Source organism: Pocillopora damicornis, chromosome 7, assembly GCF_964200805.1.
Source record: "Pocillopora damicornis chromosome 7, jaPocDami1.2, whole genome shotgun sequence".
Classification (NCBI taxonomy): domain Eukaryota; kingdom Metazoa; phylum Cnidaria; class Anthozoa; order Scleractinia; family Pocilloporidae; genus Pocillopora; species Pocillopora damicornis.
In genome coordinates this window covers 25,185,583-25,210,842 of record NC_142676.1, presented here as the reverse complement: position 1 = coordinate 25,210,842, position 25,260 = coordinate 25,185,583, and the positions used below count along the sequence as shown (strand labels likewise).

General features: G+C 36.6%; 5 protein-coding genes across 8 annotated transcripts; 1 reads left to right on the top strand and 4 right to left on the bottom strand.

Annotated features, from left to right (window-relative positions):
- The first annotated feature begins 35 nt into the window (after positions 1–35).
- LOC113667263 (protein FAM98A) lies at positions 36–5,460 on the top strand. The gene is made up of 13 exons (XM_027183074.2): positions 36–196; positions 305–444; positions 1,797–1,853; positions 1,935–2,003; positions 2,087–2,163; positions 2,303–2,413; positions 2,697–2,777; positions 2,887–3,003; positions 3,161–3,260; positions 3,532–3,614; positions 3,708–3,810; positions 4,064–4,111; positions 4,598–5,460. Exons 1-13 carry the CDS (start codon positions 159–161, stop codon positions 4,735–4,737), a joined length of 1,164 nt encoding a protein of 387 aa, XP_027038875.2. The 5' UTR covers positions 36–158; the 3' UTR covers positions 4,738–5,460.
- On the bottom strand, positions 4,791–7,534 carry LOC113667267 (heparan-sulfate 6-O-sulfotransferase 3-B). The gene has a single exon (XM_027183078.2). It carries the CDS (start codon positions 7,532–7,534, stop codon positions 6,464–6,466), a length of 1,071 nt encoding a protein of 356 aa, XP_027038879.2. The 3' UTR covers positions 4,791–6,463.
- Positions 7,535–9,247: 1,713 nt separating this feature from the next.
- Positions 9,248–11,922, bottom strand: LOC113667240 (uncharacterized). Of its 4 annotated transcripts, XM_027183048.2 has the most exons (4): positions 11,034–11,922; positions 10,787–10,833; positions 10,227–10,331; positions 9,248–9,859 (listed from the first exon to the last, which is right to left on the bottom strand). In XM_027183048.2, the coding sequence occupies exons 1-3, from the start codon at positions 11,762–11,764 to the stop codon at positions 10,255–10,257; spliced, it is 855 nt and encodes a 284-aa protein (XP_027038849.2). In that variant the 5' UTR covers positions 11,765–11,922; the 3' UTR covers positions 9,248–9,859; positions 10,227–10,254. The 4 variants fall into 4 exon arrangements, 2 of the variants coding, with proteins under 2 accessions (XP_027038849.2, XP_089068005.1); XR_016188281.1 differs by having other exon boundaries at positions 10,227–10,833; XR_003445867.2 differs by lacking the exon at positions 10,787–10,833.
- Positions 11,923–12,466: 544 nt separating this feature from the next.
- Positions 12,467–16,708, bottom strand: LOC113667238 (uncharacterized). Its single transcript, XM_027183046.2, has 4 exons — positions 16,021–16,708; positions 14,636–14,914; positions 14,043–14,306; positions 12,467–13,700 (listed from the first exon to the last, which is right to left on the bottom strand). Exons 1-4 carry the CDS (start codon positions 16,557–16,559, stop codon positions 13,034–13,036), a joined length of 1,749 nt encoding a protein of 582 aa, XP_027038847.2. The 5' UTR covers positions 16,560–16,708; the 3' UTR covers positions 12,467–13,033.
- Positions 16,709–17,250: 542 nt separating this feature from the next.
- On the bottom strand, positions 17,251–24,789 carry LOC113667239 (stress-induced-phosphoprotein 1). The gene is made up of 16 exons (XM_027183047.2): positions 24,698–24,789; positions 24,399–24,608; positions 23,962–24,103; positions 23,209–23,353; positions 22,823–22,899; positions 22,567–22,673; positions 22,275–22,401; positions 22,098–22,200; positions 21,669–21,789; positions 20,681–20,777; positions 19,935–20,059; positions 19,566–19,602; positions 19,251–19,354; positions 18,894–18,995; positions 18,187–18,257; positions 17,251–17,663 (listed from the first exon to the last, which is right to left on the bottom strand). The coding sequence occupies exons 1-16, from the start codon at positions 24,713–24,715 to the stop codon at positions 17,591–17,593; spliced, it is 1,659 nt and encodes a 552-aa protein (XP_027038848.2). The 5' UTR covers positions 24,716–24,789; the 3' UTR covers positions 17,251–17,590.
- Positions 24,790–25,260: the final 471 nt, after the last annotated feature.

Here is a 25,260-nt window from a genome sequence, read left to right as displayed (position 1 = left end):
CTGTTGTAATTTATGCGCCACGGATTTTAATCCGAAGAGGACTAGATTCTAGTTTCAAGGCAACGCCTGGTAATTTTCGTTAAGCAGTACAGGATTTCTCTGCCACGAGGGTCGAAGAACTTTCCATCAGTTTGAAATTAATTTATCCATACTCTAGAATGGAAAGTGATATCCAGGATGCACTAGAAGACCTCGGGTGAGTTTCAAACGATACCTACAATAATTTATCTTTCAATTTTCGTAATTGTATTTATAAATAAGCGAAGAGTAACAAACTGAATTTTTTAAAATTTGTGTTGTGAAGATTTACTGGTGAACTTTTGGAAGAAGGTGCTCTAACTACTGCCACCCAAGGGGAGTGTCTCACAGCTGACTTCATGGCCTTATGTGTCTCGCTAACTGAACAACTGAACTGTCTGTGTACAATACAGGAACATGTTTCAGGTACTATTAATAACAACAAAGCAGAGCTGATGTTATCTAATTTCCAGTTAATATTTCAATATAATTGACGTTCAGAAAATGAACGACACTTTTTAAATTTGAAAACATGTTTCAACAGCTCTTTTGTCATCTTCAGTTCTGAATAATACATAGTACAAAGTTGAATTTATAGTGTGTAACAAAATGCTGATTGGACTAAACAAACAATAGAAACAGAACAATGCATGCATTTACTAGGAAGGTGTTTAATTAACATGATAAAGTTGGTGATTAAGTGCAGGTTTCTCCTATTGAATGTGGGTAGCTTCTTTGATTTTAAGTTGAAAAGTTGTGGAAGTGTGATCCAAGATGTTAAATCACTCATCAGAACAAAGAGTGCAACATTGTGGAGAATTATGTAGATGTCTGAAAATGTGAGAGGTCCTATCACTGACCAAGTGCTCACGTACACATGTGGATGAATGCCGAGAGGTTTTGCCAACATAGTAGCAGGGCATGAAATTGCGCCTAATATAGGCGCCAATGCGACTAAATTTTTCACTTTGGCGACCAAATCCTGGAAATTAGTCGCCAAATTGGCGACTAGAATGTTTCATCATAACCTTACCAAGAGATATAGTGAATTAAAAAGATTTGCAAAGATAAATCCGCGGCAAACTTCCTCATTAAGTTTGTTTCCAAAACGCAACACATGCATCTCGGTCGATAACTAGATGCCATCTTGGATTTAGGTGAGCTTTAAAGTTGTATATTGTCCATCCTAGTGTCCACTTTGTGGCACATTAAAGATCTTTTCCCTTAATTTTGGAGGGTCTGTCTAGAACGCTGACAGCTTAAAAAAAGGTTTTGTTTGTCTTCAAAAATGGCAACCAACTTTTTTCCACTTGGCTACCACTTTTAAGAATTAAGGAGCCAAGTGGCTATCAGAAAAAAAAATTAATTTCACGCCCTGAGTAGGCATTACAGCCCGCGCATAAAACTACACTCGTACAGAGCCCACAAGGGATAGGGTCTTTCACACGAAACATATTGCCTATTTTAAACAATGAAAAAACCAACTTTTTGGTGTGACAGCAGAAAAAGGGCTAATGTAAGGTGATTTAAAATAAAAGTTAGTACTATTGGTACAAAAGTTAGAAGTACACTACTACCAACCTTTATTTTAAATTACCTTACATATTGGCCTTCTTTTCTATTAGAACTGAAGATGACAGAAGAACTGACGAAACAGGTTTTCAAATTTAAAAAGTGTCATTCATTTTCTTAAATTCATTACATATTTGCTTCTATCCAGACCTTTTGGCAATTGACATTCAATATTGAACCAGTTACTTTTCTTTGGTTTGAAACAGAGAAAGAGGATGAAGAAACATTTCGCATGGAAATGAGTGGACTGTTAAATGAGCTAGGTATTGTGATTGATTATAGAGTATGTTATCCACATCTTGCACACTTCCCTAACTTTCAGTGTGTCCCCTTATTTATTACAGGTTGTCCCCATTCCCAGCTTTTAGGAGTCAATGGGCTTGCCTCTCAAGCAAACAGGCTGCTTCTTTTGGGTAACTTCAGCTAAAAAAAGTTATTGAGTGAGAGTGGAATATTCCTATAGTGACTTTAAACTCTCCCTCTGACTCTCTTTCAGACTATCTGACCTCAGAACTTCAAGCACTGAAAATGATTGGAGGTGAAGAAGAAGAAAAAATGGAGATTGATAATCAAGTAACTCTCATTTATAATGATTATAGTATTTTAAAAAAATGTGTGTATAATTGACATTTGTTTTTTTCATTCTTTAGGCCAAAACATAATGTTTACTGCTGTAATAAAACAGCTTGATTTTAATCATTTCTATTGACAGGCAGCAAGTCCAGCCTTGGATCAGCTAAAGGCCATCTTACATGCTTTAGATTTGCCACAACCATGTAAAGAATCAACTGTGTTTGATTTGTTTACTCAGATCGAGACCAAGGTTAGTGAAACAAAACTGCCAACTATTCACAATAAACTCATCAGTATCAATGACCCTCATATTTTTTATTATTATTGTAACAGTTATTATTTTTATTATTATAATCATGTGATATCATTACCATGCCAAAACTTTTATTATTTTATATTGGCAAATTTTATGTCCTTTTTTTTGCTTTATATACACCACATACAGTTGTATTGAGTTAACAACAAGGTTTAGTATAATTTATATAATTATTTTATTTGTTTACTTTTAACAAATTATTTCTCTGTGCATGCAGGTGCGTGAACTATTAAGTAAAGCTCCTAAAGATCATCTTGGGCAGCCTTTATTAAATGAGACCCTGGGAGTCAAGCAGTGGGTATGCAATAAATGTTTCCATTCCTTTCCTTTTACAACATACTCATATGATTTCTTGTCAGGATATCTCACAGTCTAATGTTAAACTTGTGACTTACTTCTTCCTTCAGAGCAAAGTAGAAGAAATCAACTCACAGCTGAATCAGGAGTACACGCTGCGCCGTTCAATGTTGTTGAAGAGATTAGATGTCACAGTCCAATCCTTTGGTTGGTCTGACAGGGCAAAGGTTTGCACTTCCCTTTATATGAATTTTCTCATTACAATGAACTTGGTCAACTTTGTATGAATCTGTCAGTCATCTTCAGTTATGTTGATTGAATAAAAGTATGCACATCACATTGTTAGTGTGAGAGTAAAAGTTACTCTAACTTGTACATTTCCAGGCTAAAAAACATGAAATGTCTGCAGTTTTTCATCCATTAAGAAAATCTCTATCAGCTACGGCCCCAGTAACCATTCCAGATATAATTGCTGCAAGATCAGGCAAGCAAAGTTACACTTCTCTGATTTTATTAGATATTACTTAACATCAATTGTATAATTACCATAATATTAAGATACTCATTCTTTTATTATTATAAATGTTCAGTGAAATGGCAATAAAACAAATTTCATAGTATCAATGATCTGGTATGTGTTAGTTTGAAATGCTGGAATTCCTTTTATTTTCAGTCTCTGTACCTGAAGGATTAATTGCCAGATTTCACATGACCATTCACACCTTTTTATTCTATGCTTTATTTTTTTATTGCAGATTTGCTTAGGTTGACAAAAACAAGCAGTGGTGACATAAGAGACAAAACACAATGTGAAATAAACAAGATCATGATGGGCAAAGTATGTTACTAACTAATATGAAAATCAAAATCAAATATAGCTCAGAGAAATGAGGGTATCTCTGTCAATATTTCAAACTTTCCACCCTCTCAGGTCCCTGATCGTGGTGGGAGGCCATCACATGTTGGATCACCAGTGGAGATGCCATCTTTCAAGAAGAGAACAGAGCCAGCTCCAAAGGACCAAAGACGTTCAAGTAAAATATTGCTATCCTTAAATTATTATTCTCTTTGATTAAACCTGGCTAGTTTAAGAGATATCTCCCCCCTTCCTTACCTGTGAAGAGTTTCTTGAGTGCAGTTTAATTGGTGGAACCATGAAATACACTAAGCCTTTTAGCCTTAGAGCATAATTATGTTACTATTTATGTATGGAAGCATGTTGCCCAAGGAAATTTTATCACTGTAATAACACTAAGTGTGAAGTAATTGCTGTTTTGTTGACTGTAGATGGCTATGGAGGTGGACGAGGAGGAAGAGGAGACAAAGTTCAAGGGGGTGAGTTACTGAACCTCAACTGATTTTACTTAATCAAGCTGTCAATCTTAGCATCTCAGAAGTGTTCATTAGACAATTTTTTTTTTTACAATTTTAATTCAAAGTCAAGAAGTCAAGTAATTATCTTGGTACTAACATGAAATTAATTAAAAGAAGAACATGGTCATCAGTGGAAAGAATTAGCCAAAGCAGCTACCTTGCAGATCCAAATAACTTGAAAAATGGACATGTGGTCAATATGAAACAAATGCTGCTTTCTGCTTTACTTTTGATCCAGTTATGATTAAGCCTTGGTGGTGATTGCTCTAAATTCAGTGGTTAGAATCCATGGATGTAGATACACTTCAGTTGGGGGAGCAAACAAGCTAGAATTATTTTTTTTCTTAGTTCTACATCTGCATTTGCCACTTACCCTACATATCTTTGCATTTACTACACTGGTATCTCCCATAACACATAACTGTACCGTTATTTTCACATTTTCAGGCTGGTCATATAGAGGTGCACATAGAGGTGCACAAGGAGGTCAGGGGGGTGGCTGGAGTGGAGGCAGGGGAGAGAAAGGTGGTAACAGAGGACATTTTTTTGTAGGTGATGACAATCAGAGAAGGGTTTATTATAGCTGATACTTTACCATTCTACCACTGCTGCCTTATAGAAACACTCAGACACTGACAAGTTAATATAAATACAATGTTATTCAGTGATATTTATAAAAAATATATATTGCACAAACTGAGTAGAATGTAATAAAAACTTACAACAAAATCATTAGAGCATGATTATGTCTAACATTACAGTAATAACTATAAGCCTTCTTTCTAGGAATTCTTACTGACTGTCCTGTTAATTTTTTGTGAACTATGACTGAAAGAACCTTACTGTTTGTGCATGATAGTGAGACTCTTTACACGAGAATAAAGGCAAAGGCCTTAGTTATTTTAGGATTACATTGCAATTAATAAGGTTCCGATTACAATGTTATGACCCTTTGAAAAATACATTTGTTAAAGACATGTTAAGTTTAATATGTCAAATGCCCAGGCACTGTCCAGGCCAAAATGACAAATTGCCAAAACACAAGTCGTGCTGGGCTATTTAATAATTCTGAGTTTGAGTTTCTTTGGCATAAATATATATAATATATTGATAAATGTTAAATAAAATAACTTTATGATGATAATATATCATTCATTTTAAAGATGGCTTAAGGAAAAAATAAATTTACAAGCCATTGTCCTTGAAATGAAAAATTTCTCAAAATTCTTTAAAAAATACTTATAATCCTTTAAACTTAAAGAGTGACTAGCATCCAATTTCTTATCACAGTAATAAGGGAAATGATCACCAATCTCAGAAGCGCTGATTGTTAAAACAATTTTCCCTATCAGTAACAAAGGAAATGTACAGAGAAGACTCTAAAGAATGTAAATGTTGATTTTAGAGGGTGAAGGGTTAACCCCAAAAAAATTTTCTTTAAATTTTATTAATTTTTCCTGCAATTAATGGTGTTGTCAAATGTTTCATTTTACTTGAGGCTCAGCTCTTTATGCAATACACTTCCTCCCATGTTTCATTTTACTTGAGGCTCAGCTCTTTATGCAACACACTCCCTTCCCAGAGGAGGAATGCCATTATTATGTTGAAAACAAAATAACACTACAAGAGGAGACTTTTAAAATGAAAATAAAGTAAGCCTTCGTGTAGAAGCAAAAACTTGTTGAGACCGTATTGGATTTCATCCAATTTCGGTTTAAATTTCAGTTCAACTTTCAAGGAACAGCACCTTAGATCACTTTCATGTTTTGTTTATATTTCTTAATTTGTTTATCAGGCAAGTTAAAATAACTGGTTCCATTGGTCTGCACCAGGCCTAAGAATCCAAGCGAAAGGAACAAAGAACCTTAAAATGCCTGACTGTATTGGATATCTGAGAGACCACCAAAGATTCATTTATTACATTTTTTTTGGTAACCTTCTATTTTCACCCTGGCCAGTTCGAGCCAAGGATTTTAAATTTAAGAACACTCCACTAGGAATAGGGCCATTTCGAATAAGGTCGACGCAAATACGTGATGTGCAAAATCACCTGATTAACCTCCCTCTTTACCAACATTTACTATAAAAAAATTTCTATTCCAAAAGCAAAATAGTGGCACTTTTAAGCTTTTACATAATTTAGAGGGAACAAAGTTGAAATCGCAATATAATCTTGTCTGAATAAATGATAAAAAATTCACGGGTTTCATATGGAACCTAATTTCGTTCAGGTGTCGGATTGCGTAAAAAATTATAACAATGAATAAATGTGCGGAAAGAAAGTGATGGCGTATGGAGGCTTCACAAAGAAGATCACACCTGAGATATGCCTTCCTTGTCCCGTTCTTTAAAATATTTCAGTCTTTCAAAGAACAGTTCTTTGGCGAAGGAATACAACTTGCTGTCTAGTTTGTTAAGTTCTTGAATACGCGCAAGATCCTTAGAACTAGGAACTACCTCAGCCGCTCGAGTTTCTTCCTTACTCATTTGCACAAATTGTTGTCGAAATTTCATTCCAAAGGTTCTCTCGAATAGATATTGACTTTCAAGCTGGTACTCCACCAGAGCAAAATACGCCATACTCGCAAGATTTCTCTTAGCGCTTTCTAACAAAATCTCCTCTCTCGGAACGCGTGACATCGCGCTTCTGTTGTAACAACCAACAAGTTCCAAATCAGCCAACATCCGCGTTTGCCGATTGAAGGCCAGATTCGATGAACAGTTCAAAAATTCTTGCAGCGTGACATCTTCCCAGTTTTCTCCAGTATAACATGGTGGAAGTTCTTCTTTAGTTGGGACTCTGCCGTTACACTTGTGCAAAGACATTTTCCATGTTGTACCTTTCTGGTAACACTTTAACTCGCTCAACACCCTTGATACAGGTTCGCGTAAGATCGTTATATAAAGGAATTTCCTAGATCTTTTGCCACCTTCCGATTTGTTTATAAGCCCTGGAACACAAACTTTCAATTCAGTCCAATCGGCGTGCAGTCCACATGGCCATCCCATAGAGTAACGTGAAAACAACCATATCTCATTTGAGTTGGGTCGCCTACAATCACACCTCTTCCTCCTACGTACGCAGTCACATGGATGTTTTATGTCTAAGTTTTTCACCAGATGTTTACCAAATTTCGTTCCGCCGGTTTTCTGCATGTGCAAGAACACAATTATATCATTTCCTTCGAGATCGAATTGAAACTCTTTTCCGATGTTTCCTTCAAAATAATTAACCCTTCCAGCTCTATATTCCGCCATGCTGCTTCCTTTGCTCGCATTTTGACAACTGATTCGCGAGCACACATAAATGAAAAAAATTCCAGCAGCAGTCGAGGCGACGGCGACTAAACTAAAACAAAACTTCAACTTTCCATGAAAGCCCATAGCCACATATTCGGTCGCATGAAGGAAGACCAAATGTAAAACACAACGATAAAACCACCTGAGAACGATAAACAAGAAATTGACACCGGACTGGGCCTCCCCGATAGTGCAAATAAAATGTGACTCAGCGGGAGGTGGTGGGTATAATATTCTGCAAACTTGCCACAACTGATAAATTGATTAATGCGAATTCGAGGCTCGTCTACTTTTATTCGCTTTAACTCAATTTTTTCCTGCTACTCGGTAAAAATATATATTAATGACACTAACAATTTATGGAGGAAGGGCGCTGTGCATCTATTAGATATCATGCTGCCAGGTTTCAAGGGTGAGCCTGTTGATGATAACTTCAATTATTATTCTTGTTACACAACCCTAAGCACAACACCTTATTATGGTGTCAGTTTTCCTCGTCTAGAGACCAGAGCTTTTTTTTTCTGCGAGGACTCGATACGCATTTATCACAAGCGAATAAATACAGGAATGGCTCCGACCTGTGATTGGATGATAAAAATAGTAAAAGTTAATAAGTTATATTTTAACTCCTTACTCGTGAGTATTGTTAACCGCCTGTATCAAAGCGGAACAATGAAATGTCAATGCGAGTGAAAATACCGATGTGTCAAACAAGAAATGGTTACCTACCTTGCGAAGGGAAGGCTGCCTTTCCTGTTCATCGAAGTCGTTCAGCGATATTCCGGCGATGAAAAAGTCATCTGCTGACTAAACTCATTTAGCCAGTTCAGGCGGACGACCAGAGACCGGAGCCATTCCTGTATTTCACCGCTGACAGGAATAGCTTTTCAAACAATTAAAAAAAAATTTTTTTTTTTTAAATTTAAAACTAGACTAGTGAGCAGCGCTGTGCGAACAGCAATTGTAAAACTTCTTTATTCTTTGACGCGTTTCGTCTGACTGTCATAAACTTCTTCAGGGAGTTTTACAAGTTACGATTAAACGCCTACATTTATAAGCTATAGTGAGCGGCTATTCCGGGGGCCAATGACCATATGGGTTTGGCTGGACCTACGAGCAGGAATAGGTAAAGTTGTGAAAATTTTGAAAATTTCTTTTAAAAATTTTTCAGGTAAGGTGAGAAATATTTTTGGGGTCACGGTTTTAGCTAAGAATTTTCAAATTTGAAAAATTGAAGAGGTTTTTTACAGATTATTCCTGGAAAGCAGTTGGCAAATTAAGTTAGGATGGCTCGTGAACTTTACAGAAAATGTGGTTTATGTTCTACTCATTCTTTCTTAAATTTAAGTGGTATAAATACCTTGTCTAAAACAGTAGTGCGATACAATAGTAAACGAGATTTACTCGTTCTAATACAGCGTCATGTGAGGAACAACCTTCATTAATTTTAGAACTAGTTTCATAAAATCATTGTACTCTTTCTTAGGAGGATTTCTAAGCATCATACACTAAAGACCAAACATAAATACTTGAAATTCACCAAAGTGGGCAGGATTCAGGAATTAACAAACCTCAAGATTTCTCTTAGACCTTATACACAAGGACAGATTTGAAATTTTCCTTTGCTATACATGATCTGCAAAGTTTAGTGAAAGTGTGAGAGAAACAGATCAGGTGCTACCCTTTGCTACCCTCATAGGATGGCCTGCCTGTTTACCATCAGGCTTCATATTATGAACTGAATGCCTTGGACCAGCTAAATGATAGCTTGAGTAAATTAAATGAACAAGTCATGAGTCAGTTAAGAACACTGTTTCATTTATTTTTCTTATCTTTCAGAGATAACACAGGCCATTTAGAGGTAAATCAATGTCATATTTCACCAAAATTTCAACACAATCTTGCCAAAGGGCTGCATATCCAAATCTTCCCTCTCCAATTCTATAACAAAGCAAATACAGCACAATCACATAATAACACCCCCTCCCTACACGCCAAATTTCCATCAGTTCTTCCCTTGTGAAATAAACATGTCACATAATAGAGTTGCTGATAGCAGATCCATGGGGTTTTCTAGGCAGGTTGCACTAAGGACCAAATATTTACTTATCTTGCTATGAGGTGAAAGTGGAAAATGTTATCATTCTAATAACACATTCACAGATTTGTCCTGTCTAACATGACCTTGGAATTGAGAAACAACAGAAGCTTCCTGACTGGGTAGTTTTGAACAGGATATCACATACAAACAATTTCAAATGAACCGAGGTCCCTTTTTCAGATAAACCCACTACCCATTACGGAAGAGCCACTTCCAAGAGAACAACAGCAAGATCATACTTAGCTGTTTCTGAGCAGCAGGTGTTGTTTGGGTAATGGACACTCCAGGTTCCATCCACCAACACTCAGCTTGAAACAAAAAGCAACACAATTAGCATAGGCAATACCAACAGATGGTGGTGCTTTGTGACAGTCTGTATCAGGGCAACATCTTACAATGAAATGAAACCTCTGATCTTTTGAATACCCCAGCACATTCTTCAACTTTTGCTTAACACCCATTAAGAGGGACTACTTTGAAAAAAGATCAAACACTAAATTGATCCTTCTGTCACAGAAACTTGAGTCCTTCAAAGTTGTGATCACCTTCTTTTATTTTATAATTATAATTCAATGGCTGTTTTAATCAACATAGAAGCAAGCAAAGTAATATTTGCTCATCAATATTAATGTCTTGAAAACAAGTTCCTGGTAAAAGCATGAAACAACCCTTTACCTGATAGGAAGGAAGTATCAGTTGTCCTTTAATTCTGGAGTGTGTGGTGTAATCCACAGGCAATGCCACTGGTATCATTCATGACCCAAGTGCACCACACATCACCTAAATCACAAGGTGGAAAACTTGTAGTTTTAGTCCACCCAAGTCATTCAAGTAAAAGCAAATACATGTAAAGTAAATAATTGCTGTAAAAACAATTCGCTTTTTTTCTCCTATATTTGCAATTTCTCCTAAGTCTACCCAAAAGAAAACTATGAGATTTCTTGACACAAAAAGGCTGAACAAATTTAGAACCGAAGTACACAAGTTTCATCATCATTTCCTGATTAAAAAAGAAAAAAAACCACAGAAAAAAAGCTCCTTGCTTCCACAGACCTATTTAGGTACTCTGATGCATATAATAAAATAAGTTCCAAAGAAAACCAAAACCAAAACCACATTTTCTTATTATACAATATAACCCGAACCCGCGCTAACCAAACTAAAACAATTAAACTGAGTCAACATGAATAATAGATTAACCTGCCAACTCAACAATTCGAATAAGGAAAAATTACCAAACGTTTCAAAATCCTCGCAAAATTCCAGACCATGCTTTAGTATTCTACACAATAAATTGAAAAACTTGAAGTCAGTCGTCTTTGGGCAAAATGTTAAAGCGTCATACAACGAAAAAAGCACCGCCAACATCAGAACTATCACATTCCACATCAATTTCATCATTATTTGCCTCCACTAGTAATTTAAAATCATAGTATCTATGAAAGCCGAGAAAGTCCTAATGAACATTTTGCAGACTTTAACCTCAAATTTTCTTCCACCAATGATTTATTTTCACGCCGTAACTCTTCCAGATAACAAAGCAAAGTACTTTCGTCCTCTGATTTTTCGGCAGGAGCGGGAAAAGCGCTTGGTGATACAACATACGAATATTTTGCCGTAGAAGACTGTTGCTGTCCATGAGTGCCGACTCTTCCAATTTCCTCACAACGTTTTTGAAGAATCTCTCCTTTTCCTTCAAGCTCTCTAAACTTATTAACAAGTTCGATTTTAGAGAGCTCCAATAAGCTTTCCTCCTGAATACGATTGTATGTGGCTTCGAAATCTTTTTGGAAAAAATCCAAATCGAAATCAAGGTCCTCGAAATCGCGAACGAGATCTTCTTCAGTAGAATCGAAAGCTAAGTCTCTGTCCGATAAAGGTGAACCTCGTACTGACCCTGGAGAACTTGTACAGTGACTAACTGGTGAAGTGGAAGGAGAAGAAATTACATAAAACGGTTCGGTCACCTCCTTATCCTCCATGATGAATTGCGTGGTATTCTGAGGCGCGGCGGTTTTTGTTCTCCTTTGCTTCATCGGTCTCCCGTTCTCCTGCATTAAGTCGAAACCCAGAGGAGTAAAATACTTCCTTTTCTTAAGTCTTCGTAATTTCTTTCGTTTCTGCGGCTTTAAAACGACGTTTTCAGGATCCATCTTTGCTTCTCCGACAGACATCTCACAAGTGAAGGTTTCGATGGTCGGTTTCAAACACATGGAAATAAAGTCTGGATAAAAGCTTAAAACACAGTTAGAATTCTTTCGAAACACAGAGTCAAGAGAAACTAAACTGTTTCTAATCCGTCTTTCGTAGTTAATAATTTTCTCTGCTGTAGCCGTGCGTCCCGGTTCCTCATAGACCTCGAGTTGCGTTTGAGAAACGTAAAGACGACGATCCTTTAATTATCCATCAGTTCCCATGACAACTGCTATGACATCACAATTATCTTGCTGAATTTGCTCCATATTTGGTGATTTTGTGTGGGCGCGTTTGATGTTTCGCGCCAATCACGCTCTCTAAGGTTTCTGGGAACATATGGGAAGAAACGTTTCAGCAACGTTCTAAAAACTTCTAATCATAGCAATTTTTAGAAACTTTGTGATGACTTTACAAAATGATTCAGCTTTTGCTTTCAAAAAGAGGGGGAAGGCTCTACTAGTTTCTTATTTAGAGATCCCTTGTGTCAAATAAAAGGAGAAAAGGGTCATTGATGTGGTAAAATGCCGATAAGGATTGTTAATTGTTTTTTTTAATTTATAACAAATTAATGGGCATTGCCGTTCCTTCAATTTTTATTTTTTGCTTAATTTTGAGCCCAGTTGATCATAATCAAATACAACTTTTCAAGAAAGAAATTTCAAGAAAGAAATGTCTCTGTCATCATTGGAAACTATTTATAAATCATTAGTAAAACTGAGTTATGAATGCAAATTTTAATATCAAGGTAAAAAATATAATGATAATCTCTGACTGTATAAGTTCCATTTCTTCAGTTAAGTGGTGTGGGTTACGAAATATTCTTTGATTGAGTTAAGAATTTAGTACACAACTGAATAAGAACATAAAGACAACCTATTTTAAAGTAGTTAGGACCATTTCCATAAGAATGCACGTTTTATTTCCTTGAAGTGCATGGCAAAAAGCAAATCATGACATACCAATTGCAAAACTGAAATAAAATATAATACAAATAATTTCTAAAAATATTTTCTTATTTTTATCCCATTCCATCATTTAAAACATATCTGTCGAGTGTAATAAGTATTTTTTACAGCTAAATAATTTTAGCTTGATTCTGTGTACTAGTTTGCAATTTGTGAATTTGACCTGGCTAATGCTTACACATAAGTTAAGTTAATCATTTCTCTAGTTGAAAGAAATGTGAATTTGGGATTTAATTGAGATTTCTGTATTATTTGTTTAACTTAATACCCACAATTTACCCCTCAATTTAATTAAGTCTTGTCAGGTGAATTTTGGATAGCTTACAAGTTAAAAACCATATCAAACCCATTAACAAAAGAGAGCACAGATTTAACAGTAATTTTTAAAGAAGGGGGTGAAATGTTTTGGAAATTAGCCAGGCTTGCAATGAGCTTGCCTCTATTTTCAGGATCCAGCTGCCATGACAGACAAACCAGGTATGGGACAAGGTTTTGAGACAGTGCTAGCTTTTGGTTGTCTTTAATGGAGAGCATGTGGACAAGAGAAAAGATTCCAAGCCTCTGAATTGCAGAAGAGCCTGGCCAAGTGAACTGGTTACTTAAACAAACCATTTCACAACCTCTAATTCCAGACAGAGGTGAAGTATTCATATCCAGATTGGTATCAGAATCACTGATCATTTTGCTTGAGTCTAAAGTAGCCATGTTTGTACTGTGGGAAGCGAAATGACTTTCAACATTATTCTTTTCTTGAATTGTTGGATTAGTTGTTTTTTTCCATTCCTTTCCTGCTGCAAAAGCAAGATGAACTAAAGGCACAATTGTGACCCACTCAAAACTCAATGATTCCTCCCATTCCGATATTTCACTGGGAATATGCCTTTCCAGAAACTTGTTGATAAGTACATCAACAGTACTTTTAGTGTCTTTCTCCACCCTAGCCAATGGAGCTGAGAGTATTCTTGCAAGGAACAAACAACAGTAGTACCTATAGAGCAAATAAAAAAAAGAGAGAATTAATAGCATCATTACAAAAAGTCTGTAAACCATGGATAATAATTTACAGACTTTAAGGTCCTGCAATTTCACTGAATCTGAATGTGCTCTTCATTTTAGTATTTTACAAAATGTCTCCTTACAGTGAGGGGATTGGCAATTATAATGATGCCTTTGTCCTGATTCACTGGAGACTGTAATTTGACAACATTCTCCCTGGTTAACTTAATTAAGAGTCAAAATTATAGGCCTCTTGTTTTAAAGGCCAAATAAAAAATTTCTCCTAGTTACTTGGGCAACATCAGGGGTAATGATTTAATTGAATAATTCTCACCTGAGAGGTGTATCTCCATGCATTTCATCTAGTAGGTTTGTTGTGATGTCAATAATTTTATCCAGTGCTCCACAATCCACTAATGTTGTAGCAGATTTAACATTAAAAGTGCAATAAAACAAAGTGTTTGCTGCAACTTGGCTGGAAAAAAGTGAGTATCCTGCTCGCATTGATTGATGCCTGTCTATCATAAATACAAGCTTGTCAATCAGTTGGGACATTTTGGAAACTACCTCTTGAGCATTGGGATCTAGTTCCACTAATCTGAAGAAATAACAGAAGACGAAATTAATTTTTTTAGCTTTGAATAAAATAAACAGATTGGTCATCAAAATTGTAACAAGGATGTTTGATTTTTATTAAATCTGCAGCAATATCAGTTTGCTTCATAGCGATGAACTGAATAGTTGAAGGCAAGTTTATGCCATGTGTACTTCAATTATCAGAATCACCATAACATGTTACAATGCTTGATATAAAGTCAGGCTCACCTACTAGGGTCTAATAAAATTCACATACTCTTCTGAAATCAAAGTTTCTTTCAGTAACACTTTGTTACTTACAACAGAAATGAGAGCCCAGCCTGTACTCACCCTCCAACACATCCAATGGCCGCCTCATTCACTTGAAGTACCAAGGTGGCAAGGCGTCCATCATGCAACGTTGGGAAACTTTCCACTGGATAAGGATGTGGAAGTAGTAGTGCATTGAATAGCATGGGAAGAATGCTTTTTGATAAAACAAACTCTCGGTCTTGTGCTCTCTCTGAGAAAACCCACAAAAGATCTAGGCAGCATTGTTGAAGAACAAGTTGAACTCGATTTAAGTTGTACTTGCGTTGCTCCAGAATATCTTCCTCTTCAATCTCGTCCCTAGTATAAAGTCAGGAGGTAAAAGCAAAACTGGTTAAGATTTAAAAACAAAGGGAAAACTCAAACCCAAATCAGGCCAGAGATGATTATATCATTCTGTAATATTTGCCAAATGATGGCCACAGTTTTAGATAAAAGAAAGATTTACCACCACAATATGCAAAGCAATTCATAATTTCATGTGAAGAGTAACAGATATTTTTGATGATCAAAATTAAGGCAATTACAGTGGGTAATGTCATGGTATTATACACTGCCTAGTGAAAATTGAATGTTTGACTGCCAAGTGAATCTAGTAAGAAAATATGAAAAATAATAATCAAATCCACAGGATGTCCATTGAACAAATTTACATTAAAAGGGTATACTTTCCATCCAGTGGATTGGTGAGACTCTACAAAAGAAATATTGTCCCTAAACAATGAATACATTAATAATCTGTCACTTAAAAAAAAATAAATTTTGGTGGGTGTTTAAGTCATAATTTCAACTCCAAAATGGCCTGGATCCATTATCAACCATTACCAGCAGGGATAAACTGGAGGATGAAAGGGACGGTGTGGGAATACACAGATTCCAAGACCTTGCTCCCCTAACTCCTCTGAACATACAATCCCTTCTCCTCCTCTTATTGCAAAGGATAACATCTTAATAAATGATTTATTGTTTCTTTTTCTCTCTCTTTTGGCCTCATCAAGTTCCTACTTCCCTCCCCTTTTCCTCAAATCTCCCCTACCCCTCTTACCCACGCCCCCCTCATCAAGAATGGTATCAGTAACATTCGAGACAGCTAAGAGTTCCTTTGCCTCAAAGTTACAGAATGATATATATGATTTTTTTAGTGAGATAACTCCCATAAAAGTCATCTTAATGTGATAAATGTACACAACAATATTCCTTTTCACACAAGGTCATACTATTGGTATCCTGAGTTCAGAAATTTACAGGGTCGTAACAGCGCTACGGCCCCTTCCGACCACTGTCCTATCCTAACCACTCCACCCCCACCCCCATCCCCAACAGGAAGCTGAAAGTTTAAGTAGAGGTCAGATATTGTAGCAGCCAACATATAGGGACGGAAAAATAACTAAGTTTTTGAAACTTACTCATTCATGAACAGTTCTCGCGAAAATTTAAACACTTCAAGAAATGCGTCAAACCCTCCTTCTTGTACAAAGAAGTGCCTGTGGGCATCAGTCCTAATACATTTCCAGGGATGGAAAAATTCAGCTGCAAGTTTCTCCAAAGCAATCTGCACACGATAGAAAAATCTCAACAGGCCAATATAGTCGTTTTCTATGCGGCTGTTATCGGGGAGCTGTCTCTCTAGCACATCCACAATTTCTTTGGCAGCACCCTTTAAGACATTTAATTCGTTTTTCATGCCGCTGATATCCACAGGGGAGAGAAAATTTAACTTAAAACAGTCACCCTCGCGGAAATACAATCTGCTGAGAAGCATGCTATCGTCTGTCAATAATCGATCTTGGTAAAACAGTCGTTGGTCACACACCGGAGCACGAATCGCATCTTGAATAGCAAACTTTACATCTCTAATGCTGATGCCCTCGAAGCGAGGGAGCGAAAGTTTGATTTTGCCTGTTTCTCCTTGATATTCACAGCGATAATCCACGAACATCTCCATCGTGTTTCATAGAAGGAGGAGAGTAATTTTGCGGAACACTCTGACTAAAAGAATAACTGAACTGTCTTAGGGAGCTCTGACCGATGACTTTGCAAATATAAGCAGACCGAGGAACTTGCGATATATTTTTACTTTCCCATTGTGCTTTGTGGGAGACGCAATACTTGGCCTGGCGTTGCGTGACAGAAGGTATTGTTCCCAGTTTTTTCTCTTACTCCAGTCCTCTCGAGAAAGTACCCCCTTTGCTACCCCTGGATAAGTCTGGACTCGAGAGTGGATTGAAGATTTGGCTGGCGACCTCCTTGCCCGAATTAGAGAACAAAGTGAAAAGAAATAGGCTCTCTAGCGCACAATGTTGCATGCTGTCTGGAGAGGAAAGGGTGTTGTAGATAATGAAAAAGCAACTTGTCTCACAGGCTCTACTTCAAGGTAATTTTTTCAAAGCATCATAACGTTCCCTGTAGGAAACCTTTAATGAGCACCACTCTACCACTAATACATGTGAAAACCCTGCAAACAAAGCTTTTTTTCCTCAACAAGTAATCAATGATTAACAACTTTTGCAACTGTGGCTACATCACAAAGAAAATGTAAGTTTTTTTGTTTTCTTTTGTTTGTTTGTTTGTTTTTCTTTTCAAAACGTGCAGCTGTGGTTTAGCTTACTCACTATGTGGTTTATATCAGTTACGACTTTTGGGGTGTTGGTTCCTCTTATCCATTTTCCTTTTCCTATTTCTCCGAAAAAATAACTAAAAAAATTTCCATGCCTTGTTCAAACAGAGCTTCAAACATTAACTAGCAAGGAAAAAAAAAGAATAGGTCAGTGATATGCATTATTAAAGACCACTAACAGACAAACGTTGTTAGCCAAGGTTGAGCTATTGTAGTTTTATAGCAGACTCCTTTTGGGACAATCTTTTGATTCAGAATGTAGCAGATATGGGTTAGAGATGCTATCTTTGTCCTGGAACAATCCTTGCCATATCTTCCCTCTTTATTCACAATTTCACTTGAACAACAAGGAACATTAATCAGCGAATCTTCAGGATTCCTGCTTCATACAGCCTCTGTATTCGGCTACGGATCTCTGGATTCTTGAGATGCCTTACAAGAAAACAAATACAAGCCCTTCAGTTCACTTTGCTGCCATAAGACATGCAAAATAAAATCTCACTTGAGGTATATTTTAAGTCAAGAAAATCAAACTACACCTCACTGAAATAAGGTTGAAAATAAATGAGCTAAATGTAAAAAGGAAAAAAAAGCCAGATCCAAATCAATTAAGGAAATTTTTCTAGTTAGTTTAGCACTCTTCTTTGACATGGTCAAAAATGAGTGGCACAGTTGGTGATTTTGGAATGTATCTTAGAATGGATGGATGAATCCTTATGTGTAACTTCAAACCTCTTACCTCCACAAATTGATTGTTAATTCTCTCCTCTAGCTGTTACAGAGAATTTGGTATTGGATCAAGATAACTTCTACATGATAAGTTTGAATATTCTCATTACCCGTTTGCGGGATAATGTATGTATATTATAGGGAGAAGTTACATGTTCACCACTTTTGGGAGTTAAAGGATTATAGGTGACAGTATGGCAGGGAGTATTAAAAATCAAATACATACTCTTGGGCAGCTTTAGGATCCTCCTGCATTTGATCAAGTATAATTTTCATAGCCGGATCGGTGAGAATTTCCTAAACAAAGAACATCAAATGGAAACTATGAGAAATAAACTATAAAGCTTGTTACCTTGGCCTGAGTTTTGTTGTGAGGAACATTCATTAGAGCAACTCCTCACACTGAATACCAAGTCAAAACAGGCACAGAAGTACTTCAAGAGTATATTAAATCTCTTATTCCACAAAAAAAGGTCAGGTCATGTCTGGTAACCTGTGAGCAGGCTGTCAATATAAGCATTGGCACAGGAGTTTCTTCACCCATGGGAAATCATAAAGTTTTGAGCGATGCTGGCAAGTGAGAGGTCTGCAAGAGGTCTGGCTGCTAGCAAAGCTCTCCCTTATTCAAATCTTCCTACAGGCAAAAAATAGCGTTTCCTACAGCCCTAATGTAAAGGGCCTTCTTGCAAGCTACTGACATGCCAAATTCAATCAGCATCCTCATAGAGCTTACTTGCTAAAAGACAACTGTGAAAAGTAACCCCTTAAAGGAAAAGATCATCCTTCATTTGTATTGAAATCCCTCTCATTAAATTCAACTCCTCAGCAGTTATTTTCATTAAGCAAATTCTGTGAAGGAAGAAATGTTAAAAACAGTGCACAACTAACTGTCCAGGACAATTCAGAATGATTCATGTTCTAGCATCACTGTACCTGTATTTCAGGATCATTATTAGCTCGCTGCCTTATTTCCTCTGGGTCTGTGGGCTGTTGCATCACTGCTGAATTACATGCTCTTATGCCTTCATGTGCTTCCTGGAAACCCAAACAACAAGTATTGTACCATAAGGATGTAAGCAAACACAATCCTACTACCTTAAAAAAAACCTACAACAAGAAGAATATTTGTAGTACACCATACTGTGGGGAAGAAAACAACAATCAAACTATCAGCTGCAACAGAAAAAAGCTAGAAAGTATGACACCCTTATTTTTGTTCCAAGGTTTATTTTCCCACACCACTGACAGGTAGGAGTAGATCTTAATATCTACTAATTATTGGAATGCAACCTTATTTTCAGGATCCAGTTCCAAAGCTTTCTCATAGGTTTTCTGAGCATCTCTGAATCTCTTCAGTGCAAACAGGACACTTCCTTTTCTTGTGTATCCTTTAACTGTGGAAAGACGAACACAACAGAGAGAATGAGATAACTTTTGATTTATTCTAGAAGTAACCATCATAAAAAGTATCATTATGAAATTTATTAAGTCCCCTTTGTTGTTCAGTCTCATGAAAATAAGGTGTGGAAAAATTATACCATTGTACAACAAAAACAACAAAACCAAACAACAGGAATGAAGGAGCCTCAAGTTTGTACCACTTACCAAATGAAGGATCCAACTTGATACACATATCACAATCCTAAAGAGAAAGTACAAAAATGAGGATATTGCACATAACAATAATGAGGTAAACAAATAAAAAAATTAGATTTGCTTGCAAATTTTAGCAGGGTGAGCTACTTAGAGTTAATACCTTGCAAACATTCATTAACCCTAACACTAGTATCCCTATTCTTCAAATTCTTCTCTGAACAGGTCCTTTGGTACTGACAAGGAGAATTTCTTTAACAATCAAAGCTTCTTAGGCTGGTGATCATTTCTTTTTTTCTCATGATCTTTATTCTTGTCCATCTTGCCTATTGCATATCAATTCATGCATTCAAACTTAAACAGAATCTACATATAACATACCTCCAAAGCTAAGTTAAATGCAGCCAATTTTTGATAACAAGCTGCTCTGTTACTGTAAAGTTTTGGATTGTTTGGGTCTCTTTTGATGGCCTCTTTATAATTCTTCAGTGCCTCTGGGAAATCCCCTTCAAGAAAAAAGCAAACAGCAATAGTATGTTCATTTCAGGAGAAATAAAATGCTTTAGTTTGTCAACAATCTAGATGACTTGATCAGCCAAAGCTTCTTCCTTTTCCTTCCAGGTGATTAGCAAATTACGAGACCTTAGCCCATTTTCTGTTTTTACACAACCCTCAGGCAATTATCCATATTCCTTAACAGTCTGTCAGAATTTATTATACATCCTGTGCAAAGGGAGGCACTGTGTGAGGAAAACATCTCACCCTAGAGCATCCATCAATGACTGCATCAGAACTTAAGCCCGAGATGAACTGTGTGAGGTACAATTTGTACTCACTCTGGCCTTGCTATGAAGGCAAAAAGGAGCTATGGACTCAAAACTAGTTTTTGGAAGAGGAGTTAGCTACAGTGTATTAGCACATTGCATACTCCACAATCATGTTAAAATCACCAAGTAAAACTCTAGAAACAACAAGCTCTCAAGAGAGTTGTACCATTTTATTGTTACATAATACCTTGACGTCAGATCAACATGTAGTTCCTTTTGTTTGAAATAATAGATATCATTTGTGGACAAAGATATTCTCTTACATACAACTGATTTTCAAAAAGAGTCCCATAACCCTACCTTTTTTAAATAACACATTTCCTTTCTCTTTCTCTTCCTCTGCTTTCTGTGGATCAATGTAAGCCAGTCTCTCTTTCTCCTTCACTGCTTTCTCTGTCTGTATAATCAAATCATTTATCTCACTTAATCAATTTGATATTGTGCACATGGCACAAACTCTTACCACATCATTTAACTCCATGTCTTTCCATGTTTTTTCCACACCTTTTCAGTGTTCTCCTTAATCTCTTAAAAGTTGGTTCCAAAATTATGTGACAATGATCATTTAATGAAGGTATTTTTTCTTTGTTGTTATCTTAAGTAATATATAGATTTAGGCAAGCCTAAAAGCCGAGCTGAAAGGATTTCGTTGCTGCCCTATGTGCCACACAGACATGATGGGTAGTAAGTAAGTAAGTAAAAGCCGAGCTTGCATTTTTTTCCCCCACATGTCTCTTCAACAAAACTAAAGCCCCTACTATGGATAAAGTGCATGGTAATAATAATGGAGTTTCATTCACAACTTCTCTGTGTGTCCATGTAGAGGACTGATTATAAGATAGTGCCCATGGTACAGTTGGCCTCGCATGCTAAAAGTAGCACCTTGTACGGTCAGTCGTACAGTTGGACGGTTGTACAGTTGTACATCCAACTTTCTTCAGCTTGATGGGTTACTACTATTTTATATAATTATGGGGCTATGCTATGCGAGCTCTGCTATTATTGTCAATTTTTATCATCACTTCCCATGCCTCAAATTTAATTCCATGACTTCCCAGACCTTAAATATGATATTGTGGAAGCCCACATCTTTCAAGATTTTCCAGACCCCAATCAAATCCTGTGTGTACTGATTATTTTCATTGGGAAAAAAAGTGTTCCCCTCATTTTTTATAACTTTCCTGACAAGAACAGTTAAATACCATCACTTTCCAGCTTTTGCATGACGAACCCTGTCACTATGTGCTCTGGGTGTGGCACTTCATTCGTCAGAAATGAATCTCCTTACCTCCTGAAGCTTCTTTAAAACATCAGCAGACCTGTGCTCAATCAAAGACTTGTTATATGCTTCAATAGCTTCTTTGAGTTTTTCCTGCTTGGAATAGGCATTTCCTATCCTGCCAAAAGCTCTGAGAAGTGCAACAAACATATATTCTATTGTGACCGGGAGGGATTCATCATCAAAAAAGGGATGACCATTACTGTAACATTATTCAAGCTCACAATATGAAAACAGTTGTTATATTAAGTACTTTTGTAACGTAATCCAGGTTCAGAACTACTGGTGTAACAAAAAAAAAACAAAAATTATGATTTACATCATTGTAAATGTAGGATTTCCAATACCAGTAGGTAAGTAAAAAGTAAAAAAATGTAATTCAGAATAAGTTATAGTTATAACAAAACAATAACACTACAAACTAACTTTGCAACTTACTTAGCTATCAATTTATAGTCCACTTTTCCTTCTCTTCCCACTTGGATTGCCTTGTGACATTGTTCAATGCACTCATCGTACCTTCCTTGTTCAAAATAGACCGCTGAAGGAAATTTAAATTTTCTCCATCAGTATAATTTAATCAAAAGCTCTGGATTAACAACTCTCAAAACAAACCTGCCCTGTTGGTGAGAAAGCTCATATTTGTGGGATCAAGTTCAATAGCTTTTCCATAATGATCAAGAGCTGTCTCAAAGTCTTTCCGTTTGTATGCAGCATTTCCCAATTCCTTCTCCTCCAAAGACTGCAGAAAAAACAATGCAAACAAAGAAAATATTTGGATGAAGTCAAAAAGATCCCTAGTCCATTACTAGTAGCTATTAAAGAAGACAACATTTGAAGAAAAAGAAGAAGATGAAGAAGGAAGAAAACATTTCTGAGTCACAACATTCATCAAATGCATATCAACCTTTTGGACTGAAGTATCAACTTCTGGTTCAGGTTCTGGTTGTGGTTTTTCTGTTTCCATTGGCTCACTAGCTGGTTTTTCTTCTGATGATGATGATGATGCAGGCTCTTTAAATGTCACATAACAAAATTAATTTTGAAATGTCTCTTTTTAAGTCTCAAGAATATCTCAATAAATTTCATGGGTAATCAAAATGCCCTTTCACTTGATTTTAAAGTTGTCTTACAGAACAGATTTCATTCAAAACACTGAATACCTTCATTGTCTGCAACTTCAGATTCAATCCCAAGCAGTATAGCCACTGTTTGCATGATTCTGGGGTCTTGGAGATATCTTTTGAACATTGATATTCCAAAAAAATAAAAATGATCAATATCAAACAGACTGAAAATTTTACATTTCAGAGTTGGGTTTTTTGGAGAAGCTACATCACTAGAAAAATGGTACATTTTGAATGAAACAAGAAGATAGGTAGAAGGTAATTATCATGCAGCTTACACACACCACACACCACACACCACACACCACACACCACACACCACACACCACACACCACACACCACACACCACACACCACTTCTTTCAGCACCAATTTAAAATCATGTGATTTTTTTCCACATGCATCAAAATACAACAACTTACGTTCCAAGCAGCTGAGGGTTTTGCCTAAGAGCCTCAACAATAGATCTGTAGTCAGGCTGATCCAGAAAAGCTTTGGTTTTAGGATGAGTTGCAAGACGAACGTATAAGTCTGGTATTGCAAATGGATTTGTCATTGGATTGTTGCCTATAAATTGTGTAAACGAAAAAAGAATGAATCAGATAGTGAAAACCAACAATAAAACATCTGGTCCAGTGGTTAATTGAGTGGATAATGCTATCCAATGGATAAATCGCTATCCACTAGATCAGATGATGGCATCCACTATAACGTCGCCACATACTTTTACTTATTTTTCCCTGCTTTCAAACTTATTGACAGCCCTTATCGCATTTATTTTTAAAAAAAACCTATATCCCAAATACCTATTGGCAACACAATGTGGTGATATTTAGTGTGAGGAAGAGTAACAAAATGAGCAAACACCAGACCACAAGTCAAGATCTAAAATTGACCTTTTCACTCCCAAGATCTCATTATTAATTCTCCTTACTGTCTGCCATAAAATTCTTAGCACGTTAGTTTGGAGAATTTGGTGTTAGATCAGCCTATAATCCCTATCATTATTATTTTCCTTCATTCTCATCAGTTGTCTGTTCATATTGTATTGATATTGTCAGGAGAAATTAGCTTTGTAACTCATAGGAGTTAAAGGGTAACAGTGCAAACAGGAAAATGATAGAAACTGAAAGCAAAACAAACACTCATGATCAGAATCTTTAAATAGTACTTACGCTGCGCCATAGCTCGGGCTTCCTCTAAACCACTTTTTAGTTGTGCATTCTCAGGGTCTAGCTGAAGTCCTTTAGTGTATGCTTTTTCTGCCTCGTCATAGCGTTTCAGGAAGGACAAAGCTGCACCAAGCCTAGAGTAGCCCTGAAAAAACAGAATATTATAAAAATCACTATGCTAATGACACACGAGTCTAAGTAACGTATTTTCTAGAATCAGCCACAACACATCAGACACTCAGACACGTACATTTCAATGTAACTGTAGCAATACAGAATTAATAAATCGATGGGAAGAGAAAAGTCAGAGTGACGGCACAGTGAATCGCCTCCGCACAAGTAATCTAAAAGTTAGAGCCAAATAGTTACTTTGTACATGCTCAAGATAAGATCATAATTTAATAAGTAATTTTATACATCAAATCGATATTATTTCTGACCTTTCCCCAATCTGGCTTCAATTCCACACACTTTTTGGCGTCGCTCAAGGCTTGTTCATACTTTTTATCCTTAGCATATCCAGCCGATCGATTGCTGTAGAGCACATGATTTGACGGGTCAAGTGAAATCGCCTCAGTGTAGCACTCGATCGCTTTGGCGAAATCGTTAGCTTGGAGAAATTTATTGCCTTTGTCTTTCAGCTCGGCTGCCTGCAAGACAATTGAAATTTGCGTTTTAAGTACTTGTTCAAAAAAATTCCCCATTAGTTACCAATACAAATACTTTAAAATTGGTATACCTTGGCAGCATCAGCCATTTTTTTCCCTTCCACTTTGCACGTGTTCACTGAGCATGCGTTGTAGTGGGAAATTTTGAAGGTTTGCGAGGAACTGGAAACGATGGGCGGAGCCCAGGGATGCATCACAGCTTTTTTCGCCAAGCCTAATCAATGTCCGTGTCCGATAGTTTACCGAAAGATAACAACACCACACATAGGATAAGAAATGGTACTTTTTTAACCTGGATCTGACATCGATCTGCTCATCAGGTTAGAACGTCTCATACAATTGCACCATTTTCCAATTAGTTACCGAAAGTCTTAGATTGACTAATAGTGTCAAGGTACTTCTCTTTAAAGTCTCACTCCGTCCTCGTTTTAATAATAATAATAATAATAATAATAATAATAACAATGATGATGATAATGATAATAAGATGGTACTCCAAAAGATGCAGAAAGCTGTTTCAACTACCATGAACATTGCGCGCACTTTCAAGACTTATAAATGGCGCCAACCAATCAGAGAGGAACATTAAACATATGAACACTGACTATATAGATTAAATAATTGGGATCTCTTC